The sequence below is a fragment of the Chiloscyllium punctatum genome, chromosome 12, assembly GCF_047496795.1.
Source record: "Chiloscyllium punctatum isolate Juve2018m chromosome 12, sChiPun1.3, whole genome shotgun sequence".
In the NCBI taxonomy this organism is placed as follows: Eukaryota; Metazoa; Chordata; class Chondrichthyes; order Orectolobiformes; family Hemiscylliidae; genus Chiloscyllium; species Chiloscyllium punctatum.
Window position 1 is genome coordinate 73,563,208 of NC_092750.1, and position 23,706 is coordinate 73,586,913.

At 42.3% G+C, this 23,706-nt stretch overlaps 1 protein-coding gene and 1 long non-coding RNA gene across 6 annotated transcripts in view; one reads left to right on the top strand and one right to left on the bottom strand.

Moving 5' to 3' along the window:
- The window catches only part of LOC140483931 (voltage-dependent calcium channel subunit alpha-2/delta-2-like), an 839,332-nt gene that overhangs the window by 786,038 nt on the left and 29,588 nt on the right, over positions 1 to 23,706 (top strand). For all 4 annotated transcript variants that reach the window (XM_072582777.1, XM_072582773.1, XM_072582774.1 and 1 more), the window contains 6 exons: positions 5,870 to 5,973; positions 8,230 to 8,331; positions 8,451 to 8,545; positions 10,366 to 10,413; positions 14,440 to 14,511; positions 22,787 to 22,939. In XM_072582777.1, coding sequence (XP_072438878.1) covers positions 5,870 to 5,973; positions 8,230 to 8,331; positions 8,451 to 8,545; positions 10,366 to 10,413; positions 14,440 to 14,511; positions 22,787 to 22,939 — 574 coding nt within the window. The remainder of the gene's footprint in view (positions 1 to 5,869; positions 5,974 to 8,229; positions 8,332 to 8,450; positions 8,546 to 10,365; positions 10,414 to 14,439; positions 14,512 to 22,786; positions 22,940 to 23,706) is intronic.
- The window catches only part of LOC140483933 (uncharacterized), a 92,982-nt gene that overhangs the window by 21,946 nt on the left and 47,330 nt on the right, over positions 1 to 23,706 (bottom strand). Inside the window, exons 4-5 of one of the 2 annotated variants that reach the window (XR_011962064.1) lie at positions 22,730 to 22,848; positions 19,854 to 19,935 (exon numbers count right to left, since the gene is read on the bottom strand). The exons of the other annotated variant lie outside the window; for it this stretch is intronic. This is a non-coding gene — a long non-coding RNA (uncharacterized lncRNA). The remainder of the gene's footprint in view (positions 1 to 19,853; positions 19,936 to 22,729; positions 22,849 to 23,706) is intronic. 2 annotated transcript variants of the gene reach the window in all.

Consider the following 23,706-nt stretch of genomic DNA (forward strand, 5'->3'; position numbering starts at 1 on the left):
TGTCTCTTGGAATAATTGTATTATTAAAGTGGTGGACTATTAGGTGTTTCACTGGTATTGCATTAAACTGGCCAATGGCATTCCAGTCCTTCTTGAAGGTACTATATAATTCTTGGAGTTGCAGCACACAGTCCGTCAGAATTTTACTGTCCCTCGGAATTGTAGCACACCATCCTTTAGTATTTCACTGTCCCTTGGAGTTATAGCTTACTCTCCTTGAAAATTTTACTGTCCCCTTGGAGTTACAGCACACTGTTCCTCCCAGTTATATTGCCTCTTGAAGTTGCACTGTTCTTCGAACTAAAATACTCCACCCTGGCTTGGAGATTCAGTGCTGAGTCTGTTCAATTTCTAATTGTCAGTCAGAGGGTGAGGGAAGGAGGTAAAATATATTTACATATGAATTACTGTTGGAATGTGGAATGCTTTGCTTTGGTAAGATATTGATCCAGTTAACATTACATCATTTAAAGGAGCACTGAAGGATGGAAAAGGAAAGTGGGTTTAGTTTTGGAATTCTGGAGCAAAAAGATGACATAGGCTTAAGTCTGGTTTTGAATGAGTTGTGTTCACTTGGTCATTTCCTTGATCCCACCATCCACTGAACAATGTAATGCCCCCTTAATTTTTTTTTGCATTCATTCAAGAGATATGAGCTCATTAATGCCATACTCAATGAAATGTGACCTTGATGTCAAGGGCAGTCACTTTTACCTCACTTCTAGAATTCACTCTTATTATCAATATTTGGACCAAGACTGTAATGAAGTCAGGGCTGGGTGGCCATATTCCAGTCTCTCTCTCTCAAGCATGCACACACATACACTCTCATACATGCACACACACACTCTCTCTTTCCCTCACACACACACAATCACGCACACTTGTATATCTATGGGACGATTTTCCATTTGCAGATTTGTATTTGCAGATACATTCTATTTTGTTTAAAAAGCACGCAATCTGTAGGTAATCTTTCAATGTGATATTTTATAAATTCCTACTTTGGAAATACAACCAGTCTGACTTAAGATTGGGATACAGACAGACTCCATCCTCACTCCTTTAATGCATTGTCTGAGCTGAGACGTCACCTTTGTTTAGATATTGATAAAACATTAAGTTTTTTTTTAGATTAGATTAGATTACAGTGTGGAAACAGGCCCTTCGGCCCAACAAGTCCACACCGACCCGCCGAAGCACAACCCACCCATACCCCTACATTTGCCCCTTACCTAACACTATGGGCAATTTAGCATGGCCAATTCACCTGACCTGCATATCTTTGGACTGTGGGAAGAAACCAGAGCACCTGGAGGAAACCCACACAGACACGGGGAGAACGTGCAAACTCCACACAGTCAGTCGCCCGAGGCTGGAATTGAACCCGGGTTTCTGGCGCTGTGAGGCAGCAGTGCTAACCACAGTGCCACCATGCCACCCCTTATCTTGAGACTGTGACTTGAAAGACATTCTGGGATTTACGTATTACCCAATCAAACCTGCATTCCCATTCTAAGTGATTAAAGACTTAATAGCAATCTAGGTATGCTTAATACTTTGCATCAGTTGTATGACACTACGATCTTTTACTATGATCCTGCCCCACAAGTTACCTGATGAAGGAGCAGTGCTCCAAAAGCTTGTATTTTCAAATAAACCTGTTGAACTATCAACTGGGCGTTATGTGAATTTTAACTTTGTCTACCCCAGTCCAACATTGGCACCTCCAAATCATAGGGGACACAGGTTCAACGAGGGGGCAGTTTAACAGAGATGTGCAAGGCAAGTTTTTTCACACAAAGGATGGTAAGTGCCATCAACGTGTGCTGCCAGAGGTGGTGGTGGAAGCAGATACAAAAGCAGCATTCTGGACAATACTTGAATAGGAAGGGAATAGAAAGGTACGGATCCTGTAAGTGAAGACAGTTTTAGTATGGAAGGGCAAAACATGTTGGCACAAGCTTGCGAGGCCAAAGGGCCTGTTCCTATGCTGTATTGTTCTTTTCTCTCTTCTTCTGTGTTCTCTTTACAAGTATGTCCTGTTTGGCAGCTTCACCAGGTTGGCACTTCATTTTTAGGATTCTGGATTAGTGTTGCTGGAAGAGCACAGCAGTTCAGGCAGCATCCAAGTAGCTTCGAAATCGACGTTTCGGGCAAAAGCCTCAGGAATAAAGGCAGTGAGCCTGAAGCGTGGAGAGATAAGCTAGAGGAGGGTGGGGGTGGGGAGAAAGTAGCATAGAGTACAATGGGTGAGTGGGGGAGAGGATGAAGGTGATAGGTCATGGAGGAGAGGGTGGAGTGGATAGGTGGAAAAGGAGATAGGCAGGTAGGACAAGTCCGGACAAGTCATGGGGACAGTTACTGAGCTGGAAGTTACAAACTAGGGTGAGGTGGGGGAAGGAGAAATGAGGAAACTGTTAAAGTCCACATTGATGCCCTGGGGTTGAAGTGTTCCAAGGCGGAAAATGAGGCGTTCTTCCTCCAGGGGTCTGGTGGTGAGGGAGCGGAGGTGAAGGAGGCCCAGGACCTCCATGTCCTCGGCAGAGTGGGAGGGGAGTTGAAATGTTGGGCCACGGGGTGGTGTGGTTGATTGGTGCGGGTGTCCCGGAGATGTTCCCTAAAGCGCTCTGCTAGGAGGCGCCCAGTCTCCCCAATGTAGAGGAGACTGCATCGGGAGCAACGGATACAATAAATGATATTAGTGGATGTGCAAGTAAAACTTTGATGGATGTGGAAGGCTCCTTTAGGGCCTTGGATAGAGGTGAGAGAGGAGGTGTGGGCACAGGTTTTACAGTTCCTGCGGTGGCAGGGGAAAGTGCCGGGGTTGGAGGGTGGGTTGTTTGGGGGCGTGGACCTGACCAGGTAGTCGTGGAGGGAACGGTCTTTGCGGAAGGCGGAAAGGGGTGAGGAGGGAAATATATCCCTGGTGGTGGGGTCTGTTTGGAGGTGGCGGAAATGTCGGCGGATGATTTGGTTTATGCGAAGGTTGGTAGGGTGGAAGGTGAGCACCAGGAGCGTTCTGTCCTTGTTACGGTTGGAGGGGTGGGGTCTGAGGGCGGAGGTGTGGGATGTAGACGAGATGCGTTGGAGGGCATCTTTAACCACGTGGGAAGGGAAATTGCGGTCTCTAAAGAAGGAGGCCATCTGGCGTGTTCTGTGGTGGAACTGGTCCTCCTGGGAGCAGATCCGGCGGAGGCGGAGGAATTGGGAATACGGGATGGCATTTTTGCAAGGGGTAGGGTGGGAAGAGGTGTAATCCAGGTAGCTGTGAGAGTCGGTGGGTTTATAAAAAATGTCAGTGTCAAGTCGGTCGTCATTAATTGAGATGGAGAGGTCCAGGAAGGGGACGGAGGTGTCAGAGATGGTCCAGGTAAATTTAAGGTGAGGGTGGAATGTGTTGGTGAAGTTGATGAATTGCTCAACCTCCTCGCGGGAGCATGAGGTAGTGCCAATGCAGTCATCAATGTAGCGGAGGAAGAGGTGGGGAGTGGTGCCCCATGACCTATCACCTTCATCCTCTCCCCCACTCACCCATTGTACTCTATACTACTTTCTCCCCACCCCCACCCTCCTCTAGCTTATCTCTCCACGCTTCAGGCTTACTGCCTTTATTCCTGATGAAGGGCTTTTGCCCGAAACATCAATTTCGAAGCTACTTGGATGCTGCCTGAACTGCTGTGCTCTTCCAGCACCACTAATCCAGAATCTGGTTTCCAGCATCTGCAGTGATTTTTTTTTCCTACTTCATTTTTAGGTATGCCTGGTGCTGCTGTTAGAGCAGGGATATCTTGCTGCAGTTAAACAAGGCCACGTTGAGACCACACCTGGAGTACTGCAGAGTAGTTTAGGTCTCCTTTTCTGAAGAAGGATGTTCTGGCTATAGAGAGAGTGCAGCGAAGATTTACCAGACAGATGCCATGGATTGTAGGACTGACATATGAGGAGTGACTGGAGTTTTGAAGAATGAGGGGAGATCTCAGAAACCTATAAAACTCTAACAGGACTTGACAGGATAACACAGGAATGATGTTCCCAATGACCAGAGTGTTCTGAACCCGAGTTTACAGTCCAAGGATACAGGGTTGGTCGTGTAGGACTAAGGTGAGGAGAAATTTCTTCACTCAGAGAGTAGTGAAGGAATTCTCCGACACAGAAGCAGTCAAGTCTAAAATATTATATGACTTCAAGAAGCAGTTGGATATAGGTTTTTGCCTAAAGAGTTCAAAGGGTACAGGGATAAAGAAGAAACAGGAGACTGAGTTAGTGGATCCGTGGTTAACACTGCTGCCTCACAGCACCAGGGACCTGGATTTGGTTCCAACCTGAGGCGACTGTCTATGTGTGTTTCCTCCAGGTACTCCGGTTTCCTCGCACAGTCCAAAGATGTGCAGGTTAGGTGGATTGACCATGCTAAATGTGGGGCTACAAGGATAAGGTTGGGGTCTGGATCTGAGTGGGACATTCTTTAGAGGCTTGGTGCAGATTCGATGGGCAAAATGGCTTCTTTCCACATGGCAGGGGTTCTATAATTCCATAATCATATTGAATGCCAGAGCAGTCTCGAAGGGCTGAATGGCCTACTCCTCCCATTTTCTATGTTCACAGGCAACATTCCTTCTGACGTCCTTACCAGCTGTGTGGTCCTCTTCTGGAACCGTAAATCATTGCTGCATTCAGCGTGCCAACACAATCACTGTGCACAGAATATCATTACAGCTGCATGCTCAGCCACACAGCCTAGAGGAATTCACTAACTGGAAGTCTGATTTGGAAATCTCTGTTAATAGTCCCTGAATAGCTTATTAACAGGTAACTCTAAATATTTCGTTGGTAGTTAAGCCTTGAATCTTCAAGAAATGTTCAGGCAAAAGTGGCCCACAGCATATCATGAGTTGCAAGATCTGTTCAAAATCTATCTGAATCAGCACAGTGGTAGTATCACATTACATGATTAATGTTTTGATGAGAATGTGCAGCAATCAATGCCACCAATACTGTTTTGGATACTTTGGATAGATGCATCTCAGACAGGTCAATTTGTGAAGATGAGGCAAAGTAGGATCTTCCCATTTAATTCTCTCACTATCTGCCACAGGCCTAGTGTAGCAGATAATTCCCTTAGGACTTGGCCAGTCCGATCAGTATGGGTGTAACCAATGCACTTCTGATGATGAATATTCAGGACAAAACCCAGAGTATGTTCAGGGTTTTTTTCACTCTGTTTCCTCCTGTTGAGGGAAAGGATGTGGTAAGTTGTAATAAGTATGTTTCCTTGTCCACATCTGACCTGATCCTATGATAACATGGAGCACCCCCAGAGGAACTCCCTCCCAAATATACCCCACTATACCTTGGTGGGTATATCCTGCCAGTAGGACAGAACATGTTGATGAAGGGATGAAGATGTTGGTGTTTGGGACATTATCTGTAAGGTATGATTATGAGTATGACTATATCAGACTGTTGCTTGACTAGTCTGTACGTAGATGTTAGTAGGAGAACATTGCTGAGTAAACAGGACTGGGTTTGCTCGTCATTTCCAATGCTGCGTGGTCAACTGTAACACCTTTTCTAACTATTCTCTCTTAATCTACTAAATGTTTTAAAAATTAATGATCTACGTGAGCTACTTTTGCCTGAACATTTCTTGAAGATTCAAGGCTTAACTACCAACGAAATATTTAGAGTTACCTGTTAATAAGCTATTCAGGGACTATTAACAGAGATTTCCAAATCAGACTTCCAGTTAGTGAATGATTTAATATCTACAAATTGCCTGTGAAACATGTTTCAGGAGAGGTTGGGGATGTTAAGTATATTGCCACTATCAGATGTTGACCACTTAGTGATCAATATGTATTTACAGAGCGGCAGAAGAGTGGAATGAAGACCCCGAGCCCTTCAGTGCAAGCTACTACAGGAGAAGTCTGGATAACAGTGGTTTCCTTTTCCATGCACCATATAGGGAACGTATGTATCCTGTGTATTTGCATTGTGTTCTAAACGAAGCATATCTCGTGTTAGTTACTTGCAAACGCTATTCTTGAAGTTACTCAAACATAGTGAGTGACTTGAGGGTTCAGCATACTGAGTTTCACATTCTTGTCAATTATGTTTTACTCTGTATACCATCCAGTTGAAGATACTACCAGGTCTCAATGTGACAGCGTAATTGAAGGGCCCTCAAGATTTTAGCCTGACATATTAGATTAATTACTTATAGTGTGGAAACAGGCCCTTCGGCCCAACAAGTCCACATCGACCCTCCGAAGAGCAACCCTCCAAAGAGCAATCCACCCAGACCCGTTCCTCTACATTTTATTTTACCCCTTCACCTAACACTATGAGCAATTTTGCATGGCCAATTCACCTAAACTGCACATTTTCTTTTGGACTGTGGGAGGAAACCGGAGCACCCAGAGGAAACCAACGCAGACAGGGGAGGAATGTGCAAACTCCACACAGACAGTTGCCTGAGGCAGGAATTGAACCCGGGTCTCTGGCACTGTGAGGCAGCAGTGCTAACCATTGTGCCACCGTTGCCTGATATTAATAGAGTCACAGACGACTCAATGAAATATAGATAGATGGTTTGTGTCAGACCTGGTAAAATCAGATTAAATGATGGCTCCTTGTGCTTTCAATGTTAAATGAATAGCTATTTCCATAGAGTCTCAGCAAGACACATACAGAGACTTCAATATTGTCTCATTGTTAATGCATAAATGTAAGTTCCCACAAGTTTTTAGTGCAACGTCGTGAGATAAGCAACAGAAGGCCCTGGTTGGTAACTTTAAAACAGGGTCCAAGAAGATGGAAAATATGCATTGATGATCCAAAATGCACTGACTGCAAACAGCTTAATACTGGGCCCTGGTCCTAACCCTAACCCTAGAAGGAGGCCAACCTGGCCCATCGTTTCCATGCTACCTTGCCATGGTGCAATCTAGTTCTTTCCATTTGCCTGTTCAGTCCTTGTAGCTCTACAAGTTTGTTTCCTGTATCCGTCCAATTTTCCTTTAAAAATCATTGATTGTTTCTGTTTGCGTCACCCCTGTTGGCAACAAGTTCTATGTCATTACAAATTACTACATGAAAAGGATATTCGCAACAGCATCTTGACCTTAAATCTGTATCCCATAGCCCTTATACCATCAGAAAATTAGACCTTCTTTGCAAAACCTTCTGATCTTCAAAATATACTGCATCCATTAGTTCCCTTATCTATTCCATAGGACCATGAGTCATAGGAGCAGAATTAGGCCATTTGGCCCATTGAGTCTGCTCCGTCATTCAGTTGTGACTGATATGTTTCGCAAACCCTTTTCTTGTTTTCCAGTTACCCTTACCAATCAAGAACCTACCTATGTCTTAAATACACTCAATGACTTGGCCTCCACAGCTCTCTGTGGTAGTGGGTTCCACAAATTAATCACCCTCTGGCTCAAGACATTCCTCTTCCTCTCAGTTCTAAAGGATAGACCCTTCACTCTAACGCTGTGCCCTCGGATCCTAGTCTATTAGTAGAAGCATCTTCTCCCCATTAACTATATCCAGGAGTAATCCAGAGATTACAACCTTTGAGATCCTGTGTTCTATTATGCTCCCTAGCTCCCTACATTTTTGTTAATGACCCCATCCCTTTCTCCCTCTGAATTTGGCCCAATGTGAACCACAATCTCTGACTATTTGCCCTCTGCCTTCAGACTGTACCACAATCATTCAGTGATATCCTTTAAACTGGCCCCGGAGGGGCACATCCTGGTGACACTTCTCAGGCTATAGAAATGCCTGTCTGTAGCCCTCACTACTGTATCTCGTATCATTACTGTTCTCATTCTCTTTCTGCTCCTATCTTGTGCAGCTGGACTTTGGCTTCTGTATGGTTGATATGAATGTGTTTCTGTATATGATGCAGATGTGTTTCTGCATGTGATTTAGATATGTCTGTGTGTGTGATGTGGATATGTGTCGCTGTGTCGTGAGTTGTCATCACACCTCCTTTGAATTGTGTGTGTTACTTCATTCTTAAAAATGGCAGTATTTTGGGACTCAAGGCATCTTGATTCTCTTTATGCACATTTGGATTTGTTAAATAGTTTTTTTGTAGTTTCTGTACGAGTTGCTAATGCATTTGTAAAGCATGTTTCTGTTTTCTGAACTGATGCTATTAAAGTAAATTATAACATGAACAAGTTCTAATTTTATATTCTCATTGATCCTCAGCAAATAGTATGATTAACATGGACCTCATAAACAACAGTATCGGGATTCTGGTGAGTGCTGCTGTGGACCTTCGCATCTATGGAAAATCCCTGAAACCTGCAGGTAGGACAATTTGTTCCATACACCAATGTATCCACTTACAATCCAGAAACTCAAGAGTTTCCAATTTGGCAGCGCGAGTGCCTAATTCACTATTCTTTTATTCGGTGTATTTTTTTCAGTGGTTGGAGTGAAGCTGGACTATGAAGCCTGGGTGTCAAAGTTTAAAATTCTAGCCAGTAACCAGACTAACAGAGACCAGGTGGAACCACGCAAGGTAATTAAATGAAGCTCAGTAAATACGTCTGTGGGACTTAACATCCCAGCCAGAGCAGCACATCACCAGTAGTTCAGAGACATTGGACACGATATAGAACAGAGTGTGTGTGTTATTGACATCTTTACACTGACATTTTGTTCTGCTATTAGTTTGAAATAACTGATTAACTTGCTAGCCATTTCAGAGGGCCATTGCATGTCAAAATACATGATGTTCTGTGCATGCTGTGTGTTGAGATGTATGTTTTCCTTCAGCTGGCAGCCTGTTCTGTTATCAAACCATGTGTATTTGCATGTTTGTTAGCAATGATCCTTCTGCAGACACTCTGTCTTATTGGTTTCATACAAATAAGTGGCGTGTTTGGCCATTTCAAAGGAAGATGAGGTGTCAGCCTGTGTTTCATGCATGTGAAACTTATGTGTGTGTAATTTTTTTGGGGTATGTCTGTGTGTGATATGTGCACATATGTGTCTGTGTTTTGGAAAGTAGGTCCACTTTTTGTATTTATTCATGGGACATAAGCTGGCAAGGTTGCCATTCATTATCTAATCCTAAATGTGCATATATGAATATCTATCTATGTGCATCACATTGGAGATGAATGTGTTTGCATGCGTATGTTGTGGGAATGAATTGTATATTAGGATGTATATATGTATTTTAATTCTTTCAGAGAACTCGGCATTGTTTCAGCCTTGACTTGAGCATTAATTTGCTGAGCATCCATATCATTGAGGATGGGGATATCTCTGAAGTCCCTTCCTCTCATTACTTGGAGCTTCACCCAGGGTAATTAGGAATGGGCAATAAATGTTGGCCCCCATCCTACTGGATTTGTTTTTAAAATCATGATTTCCTGATCACAATTACTGATACCAGCTTTTTATTGGAGATTTGTTTAATATATTAATTTTAAATTCCCCAGTTGCCATAATAAAACTTTTACTCGTGTCTCCAGATCATGAATCCAACCTTTGGATTATAACTTACACCTCCCTAATCCAGCACTTTCTGGTCTGGTCCCCTTTGTGGTCTAGCACCCTTCACAGAAGAACCTGCAGTATACCTGATTGATTTTCAGAATCTGTAAATAAGATCAATGTTCATAGTTCAGATAACATAGAGAATGTTGTGTAAATGTATTCCTGGTTCCAACTTCAAGAAGAATAAAAATCATTCCATGCTGACAAACAAAATAACTGATAGGCAATGTCAGTGATAGGATGTGGAGGAGAGCCTCTTGAGGCTTCTTGCCTCTCTAACTGGTCACACCCTCGGGGTGTACACTAGCAGCCACTGAACACAGAGCAGACTCTGACACATGATCTTTCGTGGTTTGGCAAATTGTCTGGTCCAGCTACGGCCCAGCGTTGAGACTGCCAGATGAAAGAGGTACAGCCTGTACCTAGAACAGAATCATATTTCTCCAGGCAGTGTTGCGGGATGTGTTTTTGTATGAATTTATTGGTCTGTGAGTTTTGATGATGAGATGTGTGATCCTTATACTGACCCCTATCCCGTTACTGGGCAGTGTGTGTGTCAATGACAATCCTTATACTGAGTCTTGCACGGTTATTGGACTCTGTGAGACCCTTGTATCCCTGCAACCAATCAACTGATTTTTTTTCTCACGCATTGCTGTTTGTCATGTCAGCATTATTTAGGTCAGATTCATCAACCTGGATTTGAGAATGTGAAAGGTAAAGCTGTTAGTTTCCAGGTGCATCAGAGCATACTGTGAGAGAGACCACAAACACATTCCGTGTAAATACAGTCAGAGGAATACGCTGACACTCTCTTCTATTTGTTTTGCATAGTGTATGCCAACTTCCAACTGCGAGATGGACTGTGATGTGAACAGTGAGGTGGGTATGAAGGAGATTTGGCAATAAACTGTTGGGTACAGTCATTGTAGCTGGAAATACAGTTACCATAATACAAGGAACTATTAGAGTACACATGATATTTAACAGCACAGTATCTGAGGTTCACTTCTCTGTTCTATTCACAATAAGCTGATTGTGCCATAGGTGGTTTTATTTGGCCTCAGTGCCAACAACAGGGAGGGAAAACTCAATTGCTAAATCTTGCCAATGACTCTCAGAGGCTGTTGTGTGTAGCGATACTATCTGAGGACTGTATTAAGCAAGCTTAGGATTTCTTGTGTATAGATTTTACCAGGAGAAAGTGAGGACTGCAGATGCTGGAGGTCAGAGCTGAAAATGTGTTGCTGGAAAAGCGCAGAAGATCGGGCAGCATCCAAGGAGCAGGAGAATCGACGTTTCGGGCATGAGCCTGAAGAAGGGCTTATGCCTGAAACGCCGATTCTCCTGTTCCTTGGATGCTGCCTAACCTGCTGCGCTTTTCCAGCAACACATTTTCAGCTATAGATTTTACCAGTCTGACCACAATTAATCCTTTGTTGCCTCTCCTCCTCTTTCTAGCTGGGTGGGACTGCTCACATCTGATTCTACAGTGGTAATGTAAGCGGATGAGTAATCCAGAACCTCAATAATCTGGGGCCTTGGATTCAAATCCCACCATGGCAGATGGTGACATTTAAATTCAATACAATCTTCAAAAGAAAACCAGCCTAATGGCGACCAAACAACCATGGTTGATTGTCATAAAAACCCAGCTGTTTACTAATGTCCTTTTAGGGAAGGAAATCGACCAACCTTATCTGTCTGGTCTACATATGGCTCCAGATCCACAGCAATTGATTTGACTCTTGACTGCCCCCTGGGTTTGTAGGCATGTAGAATACATGTTGACCTAGTCAGCAATGTCTACATTGATTCATTCATAGAAAAATAATTGTAGCCAAAGAGCCACCATTTTCTTTTTCTTCCTGCTCCTGTGCCATTACCTCTGGTGTCCCCTAAGGCCTATCTTTGGGCCCCCTCCAATTTATCATCTACTATCCCTGAACTTCTACTTTTCTCAGGTTCTCTCCTTTCTCCCCACATTCTAACTGAGTTTGTGTTGTCCATGAGAACTATTGCGGTTCCCTCAACCTTATTACCACGAAAATGCCAATCATCCACTTTCCTTTTGTGGTTCCGACATTAACTGATGTTGTTCATATTTCTTGCTCCTTAGTTGCTATGCCTCTCCTTCACATCTGGGATCATCATCCTTCTCCACTCAATTACTTCCATCTTTAGAAATTACTGCCTCATCTCCAACTCCCCTATTATTCCAAAGTTTTTGAACAACTTATTCCTTCCCAAAACCATCCCCATCTTTCCCAAGGCCGAGACATGGATTCATGCGTAATGGAAACAGACCCTTTGGTCTAATCAGTCCACGCTGAACATAATCCCAAACTAAACAAGTCCCACCTGCCTGCTCCTGGCCCATTTCCCTCCAAACTTTTCCTATTCATGTACTAATCCAAGTGTCTTTTAAATGTTGTACCCATCATTTTTTCAAGGACCCGAACCACCCTCTGTGTAAAAGATTTGCCCCTCATGTCTTTTTTAAATCCCTCTCCTCTCATTTTAAGTGATTCACTCTAGTCTTGAAATCCCCCATGCTAGGGAAAAGACATCTACCATTAACCCTGTCTATACCCCTCACAATTTTATAAACCTGTATAAGTTCACCTCTCAGTCATCTATGCTCAAGTGAAAAAGTCTCAGCCCTTCTTTATGTCTGAATCCCTCAGTTGCCAAAGCACTCAAATAGGTGTTATCAAATCCTTGTGTAACATGAAGCATACAGACGGCCCTAATATGATGAAGCAAGGATTCTTTCTTCCACTGGCATTAGGACATTACAAACATGCAGGGGAATTAAGATTAAACAAGTATTTACATGGAACTAATTCTATGCTTTACATCTCGTGGAGGAAATCCTTTGACTATTTAATTCATCTGCCCATGAAGTCTCCTCCTCCCTAAAATTTACCCCTTCTTCCAGATAGGTTCCATTTGACTGTGCCAGCTGCCCTGCTTAGCACCCTCCCTCACTGATGCCACCTGTTTCTGGTGGTCTCATGACACGCAAATGACATCCTCTGTGATTGTGACCAAGATAAGCATTCCCCTATCATTCTTCCTGACTACACCAGAGCCACCAATGCCCCTCGTACACCTGGGTGGAATTGCATTCACCTTTAGCTATCTAATTGTAGCTAAAGTGTCACTTGGCTTCTCTTACTGCTCCCACCCAGTTACCTCTGGCATTCCCCAAGGATCTCAGCTTCGCCCTCTCCTATTTCTCATCTTCCTAATGGCTCTCAGTGACATCCTCCAAAAGCACAGTGTCAGTGTCGACATGAACACTGATTATATTCAATTAAACCTCGCCCAATCCCAAACTCTCCATTATCTTCAGTGGGAGCTTGAATTTTAACACTCCAAAATGGTTAGACTTAGAATCATACAGTATAGAAGAGGTCTTGTGGTCTGTCAAGTCAACACTGCCAAAAATATCCTACAACCTGCACCAGCACCATCGCCTTGAATGTTATAACACTTCCACTGCTTATCCAGATACTTTTTAAGGTTGTGACATTTCCTGTCTCAACTACCCTCCCAGGCAGTGCATTCCAGACCTCCAACACCCTCTGGCTGAAAAGTGTTTCCTCAAACCCTCTCTGTACCGCTAATTTTTCACTTTCAAATTCTTCTCGCTTGTTATTGACCCTTCATCTAAAGTGAATAGCTGCTCTCTATTGACCGCATACATGCATCTCATAATCTTATACAAATCTATTTGGACCATCTTTGACTTTCTCTGCTCCAAAGAAAACAACCTGAGCTTATCCAGCCTGTCATCACAGCTGAAATGCTCCATTCCAGGCCACATCGTGGTGAATCCCGTCTGCATCCTTTCCAGTGCAATCCCATCCTTCTAATCGTGTGGTGAGCAGAACTGCATACAGTAATCCAGCTGTGGCCTAATCAAACTTCTGTACAGCTCCAATATAACCTCCCAGTTCTTATAATCTACGGTACAGCTGATAAAGGCAAGTATCCATATGCTTTCTTAACTACCTTATTAATCTGTTCTACCACCCTCAGGGTTCTGTGGCACCCCAGGATCCCTTTGTTTCCTGAACTTGCTAGTGTATTTCCATTCATTGAGGACTACCTTGTCTTGTTCCTTCTTCCAAAGTGCATAGTTCACATTTCAGAGAATCCCTTACAGCGTGGAAACAGGCTGTTTGGCCCATTGAGTCCACACTAATCCTCCAAAGATTACCCTACTCAGAACTACCCCATTGCCCTAATCCAATACCCTGTATTTCCCATGGCTTATCCACCTCGCCTGCACACTATGAGCAATTTAGCACAGCCAATCTGCCTAACTTGCACATCCTTAGACTGTGGGAGGAAACTAGAGCACCCAGTGAAAACCCATGCAGACATGGGGAAACTGTGCAAACTCCACACAGTTTCCCAAGGGTGGAATCAAAATCTGACGTTATGATGCAACAGTACTAGCCACTGAGCCACCATGCCAACCTGTGACACCATTTTTCAGGGTTAAATTCCATCAGCCATTGATCTGTCCATCTGACCAATTTGTTTATATCCTTCTGTAATGTAACACCTTCCTCCTCATTGTCAACAACCTGGCTAATCGTTGTGTCATCCACAAACATTTTTATCCTTGCCCCTCCATGTTCCCAACTAAACCAGTTTCAATTGTAGACTTGTATCTCTGTAAACAGCAATTATTAAATATTTTTTGGTCAGTTCAGTAATCATATTACATCTTGTATTCTGCTAATGCTGTGAGTCCTCACATACTGAGAACTGTATAAAATTAGCAAATTGAGCTAGGTTAAACAGAGATCTTCATCCAAACAGATTAAACTGTTGATTGTCTGAGAGGTGCTCACATAACTTATTTCACCACCTAATGTTATTGATTTTCAGGATCTGTTGTGTGTGTTAATTGATGACGGAGGTTTCCTGATCATGTCCAACCAGCCTGAACATTGGAGCCAGGTAACATGACACTGCAGAGACAGAGACAGAAGGTCTGTAACGCACTTTTGAAAAAAAGATGACAAGCAAATGTCAGGATTTAAAAACCTAAAAGAGTAATTAACAATTTTTTTTGAGGGTATGAGTCCCAGTGGCCTAATGGATAAGGCATTGACCTCCTAAGCCAGGGATTGCAGGTTCAAATCCCATCTTGAATTTTTGGTTTTCGGTTCATACAGTATAAACAGTAAGGGAAAGAGAAGACAGATTTTTGGCAGCACAGTGGTTAGCACTGCTGACTCTCAGTGCCAGGGACCTGGGTTCGATTCCACCCTTAGGCAACTCTGTGGTATTTGCGCATTCTCCCGATGTCTGCGTGGATGACAGTCCAGTGCTCTGGTTTTCTCGTCACTGTTTTGGGGAAGACCCGTCCCTCTTAAACAGGTCCCATCGTCTCCAGAAATGGTCTGTTATTCAGAAATCTAAAGCCCTCCTCTTACATCACTTCCCCAGCCATGTACATTAAACTGCCTCATTTGACATAGGTCTTGATCATTGTCCTGATTTTCAAGGATGTTGCCAGGACTGAGGGGTTTCAGCTATAGAAGAGTTCTGAATAAGCCGGGACTTTTTTCCTGGACCATCGGAGACTGAAGGGTGACCTTAAAGAGGTTGATAAAATCATGAGGAGCATAGAAAGGATGAATAGCCAAGGTCTTTTTCCTAGGGTGGGGGAGCCCAAGACTAGAGGACATAGATTTGAGTTCAGAGGGGAGAGATTTAAAAGGGTCCTGAGAGGTAATGTTTTCATGTAGAGTGTCATGCATGTGTGGAATGAGGAAGTAGAGGAGCCAGGTACAATTACAACATTTAAAAGGCATCTGGATGGGTTTATGATTGGAAAGGGTTTAGAGGGATATGGGCCAAATGCTGGCAAATGGGTCTAGGATAGATTTGGATGTCTCGTCGGCATGAATGAGTTGGACCAAAGGGTCTGTTTTTGTGCTGTTTGATTACCCAGAGCCTATCCACCATCTACAGGGCTCAAGTCATGAGTGTGATGGAATACCCTTCTCTTATCTGGAAGGCTACTACTCCATGAACTCTTTCAAAGCTTAATAACAAACTAAAAAGATTAGCCCAATTGATTGGCACTCCATCCATTATTTTAAACATGAATTCCCTCCACCACCATTACTGCAAGCTGCAGTGAGTACCACCTCCAGGATCATTACACCATCTCATCAAAGCATCATCAACAGCATGTGATAGACCCTCCAGCAACGTGAAGTAATAGATTTTTTGGCAAAAGAATAATGAAAAAAGTGTAAATATGATAAGGCAACTCTTAGAATGCAAAACAAACAAACGTAAGGTGTAGATTCATTGATCTTTAAGTCTGGGCATAAGATTTTGCCTTTATCTGGTGTTTTGAATGTAGTAAGATTCCCCAGTAATTGAATAGAAGATTTGACGATGAGGAATTTAAATGCATGTTGTTCTTTTCACAAAGCCAATGGCAAAGTGACACATTAATTAATTTGCAATCTGCAGGGTCTCTCTTCTTTACTAAAAATTGTTGCCAATTTGTGTATTAGTAATGGCTGTTGTTGTTCCATCCTGTCACTTTTTCATCATAATCCAGCCCCAAGGGTTTTTTATTCAAACAGAGAAGATTAAGACGGAATGCAAAATAGTTTTTCAAAATGTTGAATGATGATCAGATTGTAAAAGATTGTAATGAGGTAATCAGTGAAAAAAAATCATTATTTTAGTTGTCAAATTGATAATGTAGGAGCCTGGACTGAAGGTTATCACTATCAGGACAAAGTGAAATCTTGGAAGAATGTTTTTAATACAGAGAATTAAAACAATGAATGCTTGATGCAGATACTATAATACAACAAGGGGAATTGGATAGAACAAATCATAAGAAATGAAATGTAAATAATTAACTCAATTTTAAGAGCTAGCTGTGGCAGAGGCAGACCAACCAAGTGGGCTTCTTCTCAAGGTTGATATAGGTACTATCATGAACTATCAACCTTGTTTCACACCTATATTTCCTCTGTTTTGGCTCCTGTCCTGAAAACACTGAGGAATATTTCAACAGGTGCCCAAGAGCCCCCTTGATAAATCTCCCAAACAAGACCGTAAGATATAGAAGCAAAATTAGGCCATCAGCCCATCATGTGCACTCCACCATTCAATCATGGTGTTTCTCAGCTCCACTTTTCTGCCATCTCCCGTAACTCTTCATCCCTTATCAGTCAAGAACCTATCTATGCGTCTTAAATTCACTCAACACCTTGGATTCTACTGCCTTGTGTGACAATAATTTCCACAGATTCATCACCCGCTGACTGAAGAAATTCCTCCTCATCTCAGTTCTAAAGATTGTCTCTTCATTCTGAGGCTGTGCCTTCAGGTCTGAGTCTCTTATAGTGGAATCATCCTTTCCACATTCACTCTATTCAGGCCTCTCAGTATTCTGTCAGATTTCACACTCCCCACCCATCCTTTTAAATTCCATCGAGTACAGTCCCAGAGTCCTCAACCATTCCTCATACAACAAGTCCTTCATCCAAGGGATCATTCTTGTAAACCTCTTTTGGACCCCCTGCAAGGCCAGTACATTCCTCCTTAAAAATGGGGCCTGTACTAAAACTCCGAAGTCCCTTTGTGCTTCAGATTTCCGAAGCCTTTCCCCATTTAGAAAATACCCTAAAACCTCTGTTCCCCACTAGCGACCTGATGAAGGAGCAACGCTCTGAAAGCTTGTACTTCCAAATAAACCTGTTGGACTATAACCTGGTGTTTTGTGATTTTTAACTTCCTAACAAAGCACATAATGTCATAATTTCCCACTTTAAATTCTATCTGCCAGTTTAGTCTATGCAGGCCACTCTCCTGGCCTGTCCAAGTCCTTCCTCAACACTACCTGTCCCTCCACCTACCTTTGTGTCACCTGAAAATTAGTAACAATGTCCTCAGTTCCTTCACAGATTGTTAATGTACAACATGAATTGTTGTGGTTCTAATACTGACCCCTTTGGAACTTTGGCGGTCGGCCACAGGACAGTTTATGTGCCCAGGCAGAATTCTGGCAGTTGCCGCATTGCGGATTCTTCAAGGTCCGGAGTGATACCATAGTGGGACTCCAGTGGGAGTGTGGGAGCAGGTGGCCCGAGAATGGCGAGATCAGGTACAGGCAGCCCAGGGGCACCAAAAGTGGGAGCAGGAACAGGTTGCAAGGCAGTACGAACAGGCAGCCAGGGGTGGAGCTCGAAGTAAGGGAGGTCAATCCCAGCACAGCCAGGTGCTTATTGTGTTGAACGGTTAACTGTGTTTCTTTGTTTTTCCACATTTTAGTTAGAAGGACTGTAAAGTTTAACTTGTGACATTTTTTCCTTACATTTCTGCTTTGTACCTAAGATGGTGACTTATAAACTTTTCACTGTACTCATGTGAATGCATATGACAAGAAACCTCATTCAATTCAATTCCACGAGTCACCAGCTGCCATTCTCAAAAGGATGCATTTACCCCCACTCTCTGACTTCTGCCAATCAACCAATCCTCTCTCCATGCACCCAACCTTTGGGCTCATCTTATTTAGCAGCCTCCTGTGTGGTACCTTGTCAAAGGCCTTCTCAAAATCCAAATAGCCCACATCTACTGGTCCTCCTTTGGAACTTGTTTGTTACCTCAAAGAATTCTACCAGATTTGTCAGGCATGACCTTGCCTTGAAAAAGCTGTGCTGTCTCCTCAGCTATCTTGTTCAGAACTCTAGGGTGTAGTCCATCTGGTCTGGGTGATTTATCCACCTTCAAACCTTTCAGCTTCCTCAGCACCTTTCCCTTAGTTATGGCCACTACACTCACTATGCCCCCTGACTACTTTGATAATCTATACAGCTTCACGTGCATCAGAACAGAGCCCAATATTTTGCTTATCAGACAACATATATACTCAACCAAAGAATTCACTGGATATCGATCAAAAGCAGGAAACACAACGAATTCTTAAACACTTGCCCACCAAAACCATGATTGCAATATTTATCACCCCCACAATAAAATTAATATTAATATATTAATTCATTATGGAGTAATAGAATATTATAGCATAGAAATCTTTTGGCCCATCATGTCAACAGAGGTCATCAAGCTCCTAACTACAAAATTCCATTTTCCAGTACTTGACCTGCATTTTCACCTTTTTGATTAGATGCCAAGAGCTCAATACTGCAGACCACAAATCCATCTGGTTCACAACTGTATTTAGGGAAGACAATCTGCAATCCAGTCTGGCTTACATGTTGACTCCAGACCCACAATAACATGTTTACCTCTTAATTGCCCTCTGAAACAGCTGAACAATGAGTGATGAGCAACATCTTCCCATGAAAGAATTAAGAAAATTAAAAGCAAATTAATATCACAACATTATGGGAAAGTGGAGTTGCGATAGAAGATCCGCCTTGATTTTATAAAGAGGTCATGCTGCCTACTCCTTTTCTTATGTTCGTACCAGATCTAGATCTTTTAAAACCAGGCTAATGTTGTATTGAAATTATTTACTTCTAATTACTCCTTTGCCAAATGATTTCCAAATTGGAACACAATTTGGTGTTATTCAACCAATGTTTTCACAGACCCTCCAGCAGCACAAACAGGAACCCGTATAAATTTAAAAGTTCTAATAACATAGCCAGCCTGCTTGCAAAAATACCATCTTGGCTGTGATTTCACAATAACTAATGTGCTCAACTAAAGTAGCCACTGATGTTGGACCATGTGAAACTTATATTAAATTGACCCTCACCAAGTTACTTTTCCCATAACAAGTGCAACTTCCTTGAAGAAAATCCCTTAGACAGTCGCTCACCAGTTAACTCAATTGATGTACCCAGGCACAAATCAGCATTGTACCTTTAAAAGCATCAAGGGTTATGCAGAGAAAGCAGAAATATGGAGATAATATATTGAATGACAGAGCAGGCTCAAAAAAACCAAATGATCGACTGTTGCTCTAGTTTCTGTTTCTATAGTCAAATGAGCACTCACATGGTTGCAGCAAAGAAATGTGGGTCTGCGACATATTGTCCCTCCATCCTCAGTCCAGTTCTCCACGCTCCTCAGCACTCAATCCATAATGCTGTTACATACCATTACTCCAGATCTCTCCTAGTTTTGGTTGGACAAATAACTATGCATCCTGATTCCTACACTTACAGCTTGATTTAATTTCATAATCTTAATACACTCAATAATCAGGCACTTTGTAGAAGTAGAAAACAGACTGGGAGAACAGTGAGAGAAGTACGGACAGAGTTATCTGTTCTCTATTTGAGTCTCACCCGGCCAAGCAGCTTTCTTCTGATCCTGCAGATTCCTGATAATTGGCCACACTAAATTGTCCACACTCTTTCTTTAAAAGGCCTAAAGAAAAGCAAGTACAAGTTAGAGTCTTAGAGATATACAGCACAGAAACCGAGCCTTCAGTCCAACTTGTCCATGCCAACTAGATATCCTGAATTAATCTAGCCCCATTTGCAAGCATTTGGCCCATATCCCTTTAAACCATTCCTATTCATGTACCCATGCAGGTGCCTTTTAAATGTTGGAATTGTACCACTTCCCCAGGCAGCTCATTCCATATAAGCACCACCCTTTTTCACCACGTGAAAATGTTGCTCCTTAGGTCCCTTTTAAATCTTTCTCCTCTCACCTTAAACCTAATCTCTCGAGTTTTGGATTCCACTACCCTGGGGAAAAGACTTTGGCTATTCAACCTATAAGACCATAAGACCTAGGAGCAGAAACTAGGCCATTCAGCCCTTCAAGTCTGTTCTGCCATTCAATCATGGCTGATAGGTTTCTCAACCCTATTCTCCGGCTTTCTCCCCGTAACCCTTGATACTCAAAAACCTATCTATCTCAGTCTTAAATATACTCAATAACCTGGCCTCCGCAACCTTCTGTGATAATAAATTCCATAGATTCACCACTCTCTGGCTGAACAAGTTTCTCCTTATCTCTGTTTTAAAAGGTCTTTCCTTTACTGTAAGGCTGTGCCCTCCGGTCCCAGTCTCTCCCACCAATGGAAACATCTTTCCAACATCTGCTCTGTCCAGGCCATTCAGTATTCTGAATCAGTATCTATGCCTGTCATGATTTTATAAATTTATAAGATCACCCCTTAGCTCCAGCCTATTCAGCCTGTTCCTATAGCTCAAACCCTGCAACCCTGGCAACACCCTTGTAAATCTTTCCTGAACCCTTTCAAGTTTCACAACATCCATCCTTTGGCACTGAAACCAGAACTGAATGTTCCATAAGGGGCCAGCACAGTGCCTCAGTAGGTAGCACTGCTGCCTCATAGTGCCAGGGATCTAGGTTCACTTCTAACCTCAGGTCATCATTTGTGTGGAATTTGCACATTCTCCCCGTGTCTGCGTGGGTTTCCTCTGGATGTTCTGGTTTCTTCCCACAATCCAAAGATTTGCAGGTAACGTAAATTGGCCACACTAAATTGCCCATAGTGTTTAGGGATGTGTATTAATCAGGAGTAAATGTTGGGTAATAAGGTAGGGGAATGGGTGTGGGTGGGATGCTCTTCAGAGGGTCGGTGTGCCAAATGGCCTTTTTCCACACTGAAGGGATTCTATAATGATATTCTATGATGAAGTGACCTAATCAATGTCCTGTATAGCCGTAACATGAACTCCAAACTCAATGGAGCTATAATTTCAGAAGTCACATGACACCAGGTTAAATTTAACAGGTTTGTTTAAAATCACAAGCTTTCAGAATACTGCTGCTTCATCAGATGAAGGTGAATTCACCTGACAAACGAGCAGCACTCCAAAAGCTTTGGATTCCAAATAAACCTGCTGTCATGTGATTTCTGACTTTGTTCACTATAGTCCAACACTGGCACCTCCACAAATAATTGATACACAGCTGCAGGATCGGAAAGGATGCTGGAAGCTTTGCTAAATGGGAGTATGTGAGGGTTGGGGTGAAGAGAATGTTGAAGAAGCTGAGTGTAAAAAAGATGAAGTTTTGTGAAAGTTTCAGTCATTGTGAAACAGTGCCTAATGTCATGAGCAGACTTGCTTGGTGGGTGGGGGGACGGCGGGGGGGGTTGCTAGTCTTTGAAAGTAAACTTTCTGTTAAAACAGGCTACCAACACCACACATCTTTGAACCCAATCAAAGAAAACAGTCAGACCTAGGGTCGGAGCCAAGGCTAGGGTGCAGGATCTTGGCAGCTTGAAGTTGAAGAAAGCTTACAGCCACAACTCAATGTCAGACAAGTAGTCAGAGAGTCACAGTTGCTGGGTCAGAACTCCAAAGTACTACCAGCATATTTAACCCTTAATTCCAAAATTGCTTTTAAAAGAAGACTGTTGCAGAGTCAAAATAACTGCTGGTATAAGTTCAGTGGCTGGCTGGCACAAGTTCTGCGAGGGAACAGTAGGATGAATACCTAAAGGTGTCAAAGAAACTTCAAATAGTTTGCAATGTTATCTGGTGTGGCTACAAAAATGTTAAGGGGTTGATGACCCTCTCAACAGCAAACCCTTTGAAGAATACATTAGGACATAGATTATAAAACCACTTTCACCTCTTCTGGCGTGTGTTAGTGAGACTAAACCTTCTTGTGTTTACCAGTCTAGTTTGAACGTAAAGGTCACAGTGAAAGAGCTGTCTTCTAGTCATCCCTATGTTGTAGGAAAAGATAATGCCCCATTCTGAGTGGTAGAAGTCAGCTAGCTAGTAGCTAGGCAAAAGACAACAGGACAATAGCATACTCTTATCCTGAGTACTGGAATTCAATCATAGTTGAAAGGAATCCAAACAATACAATGTCAAGTAATCTGCAAAACTAAGTATGAAACTTTTTTAAAATTGTCAGTAATCTCCACTGCAACAGGCCACTGTATTCAACTATCCACGCTTCGTGAACAATTCAGAGACTGGTCTGTATATCTTTGTATAACTTTTATCTTTATGGACTCATGTCTTACTTTTAATCTATGTTTATGTGTTTGTAGTATTACTAGTTCTTCTCATGTTTTGTAATTAATAAATTCATTCCTTGTTGACTCAAGGAAGTCTGGCTAAATTGGTTCTTTTCAAAAAATAAGTTTGTTTGGGTCTGGAAGAAAAGTATTCAGAGGGAAGGAGATTCTTTGTAAATCATCTTTGTTGCAGCTGGGGAACCTCACCTGGGGTCGAAGTGTAACACTATTCTCATGTCACTTTGTATTTGGTTCATCCTTCAGATTGGTATGTTCTTCAGTGAGGTAGACGCCAGCTTGATGAATGCACTCTACAATGCTTCATTCTACATGAGAAAGGAATCATATAACTATCAGTCAGTATGTGGGCCACCATCTAACACTGACACAGGAGCTGCACCCAGGTCCATTTTTATTGTAAGTTTACTCTTGAAGTCAGTGACCAAAGAGAAAAATCTTCGGGATCATTAACAATATGTTGTGTTTCTTCTCATTTTCTTTGAAATCTTTTAATTATTGTTATAAAAATATTAAATTGGGAAAAGGTCTGCGTGACTAAGCAGTTGGGGGTGGAGGTCTATCATAATACATCTAAACAGGTTGTTTAAAAATGTCTATATGTGGGATTTTAGGGTATCAGGAGGGTAATGTGCCAACTGGGAAGAGCTTTATATTTAATAGTCTAACATTTCCTGAGTAACTATTTTATTTAATTTTGTCAGAACCAACTAAGGTCTTCATTTTTATGGAGATTTTGAATGGGATCCTCATGTAGAGATATTGCCCAATGAAAATATCAATTTCCCAGAAAATTCTTTCAGAAGATTCTGCAAAGTCCCTATGCAGAATTCCTATCTAAGCTGGAATAACAACAGTGGAGAGTATTCTCCAGTATTAATATTCTGAAGACATAATCAGTAAACACCTAATGCAAATAAAGCAAGAGCAATGCAGCTTTTGATAAATGCATAGTAAATTTCCTGATGAGCAATACTCAATGGAAAAGCAAAAAGATGAGGGAATTGAGGACAATAATTCAAACTGAAGCAATAGATGTAATAGGGATATTAGAAACAGTGTACAGGACAGGACTGACCATTAAATATTACAGCTTATGTTGTATTTCAGAATGGTAGGCGAGAAAGAAGGGCTGATGGTGGTGATGTTTTAATCAGAAATAATTA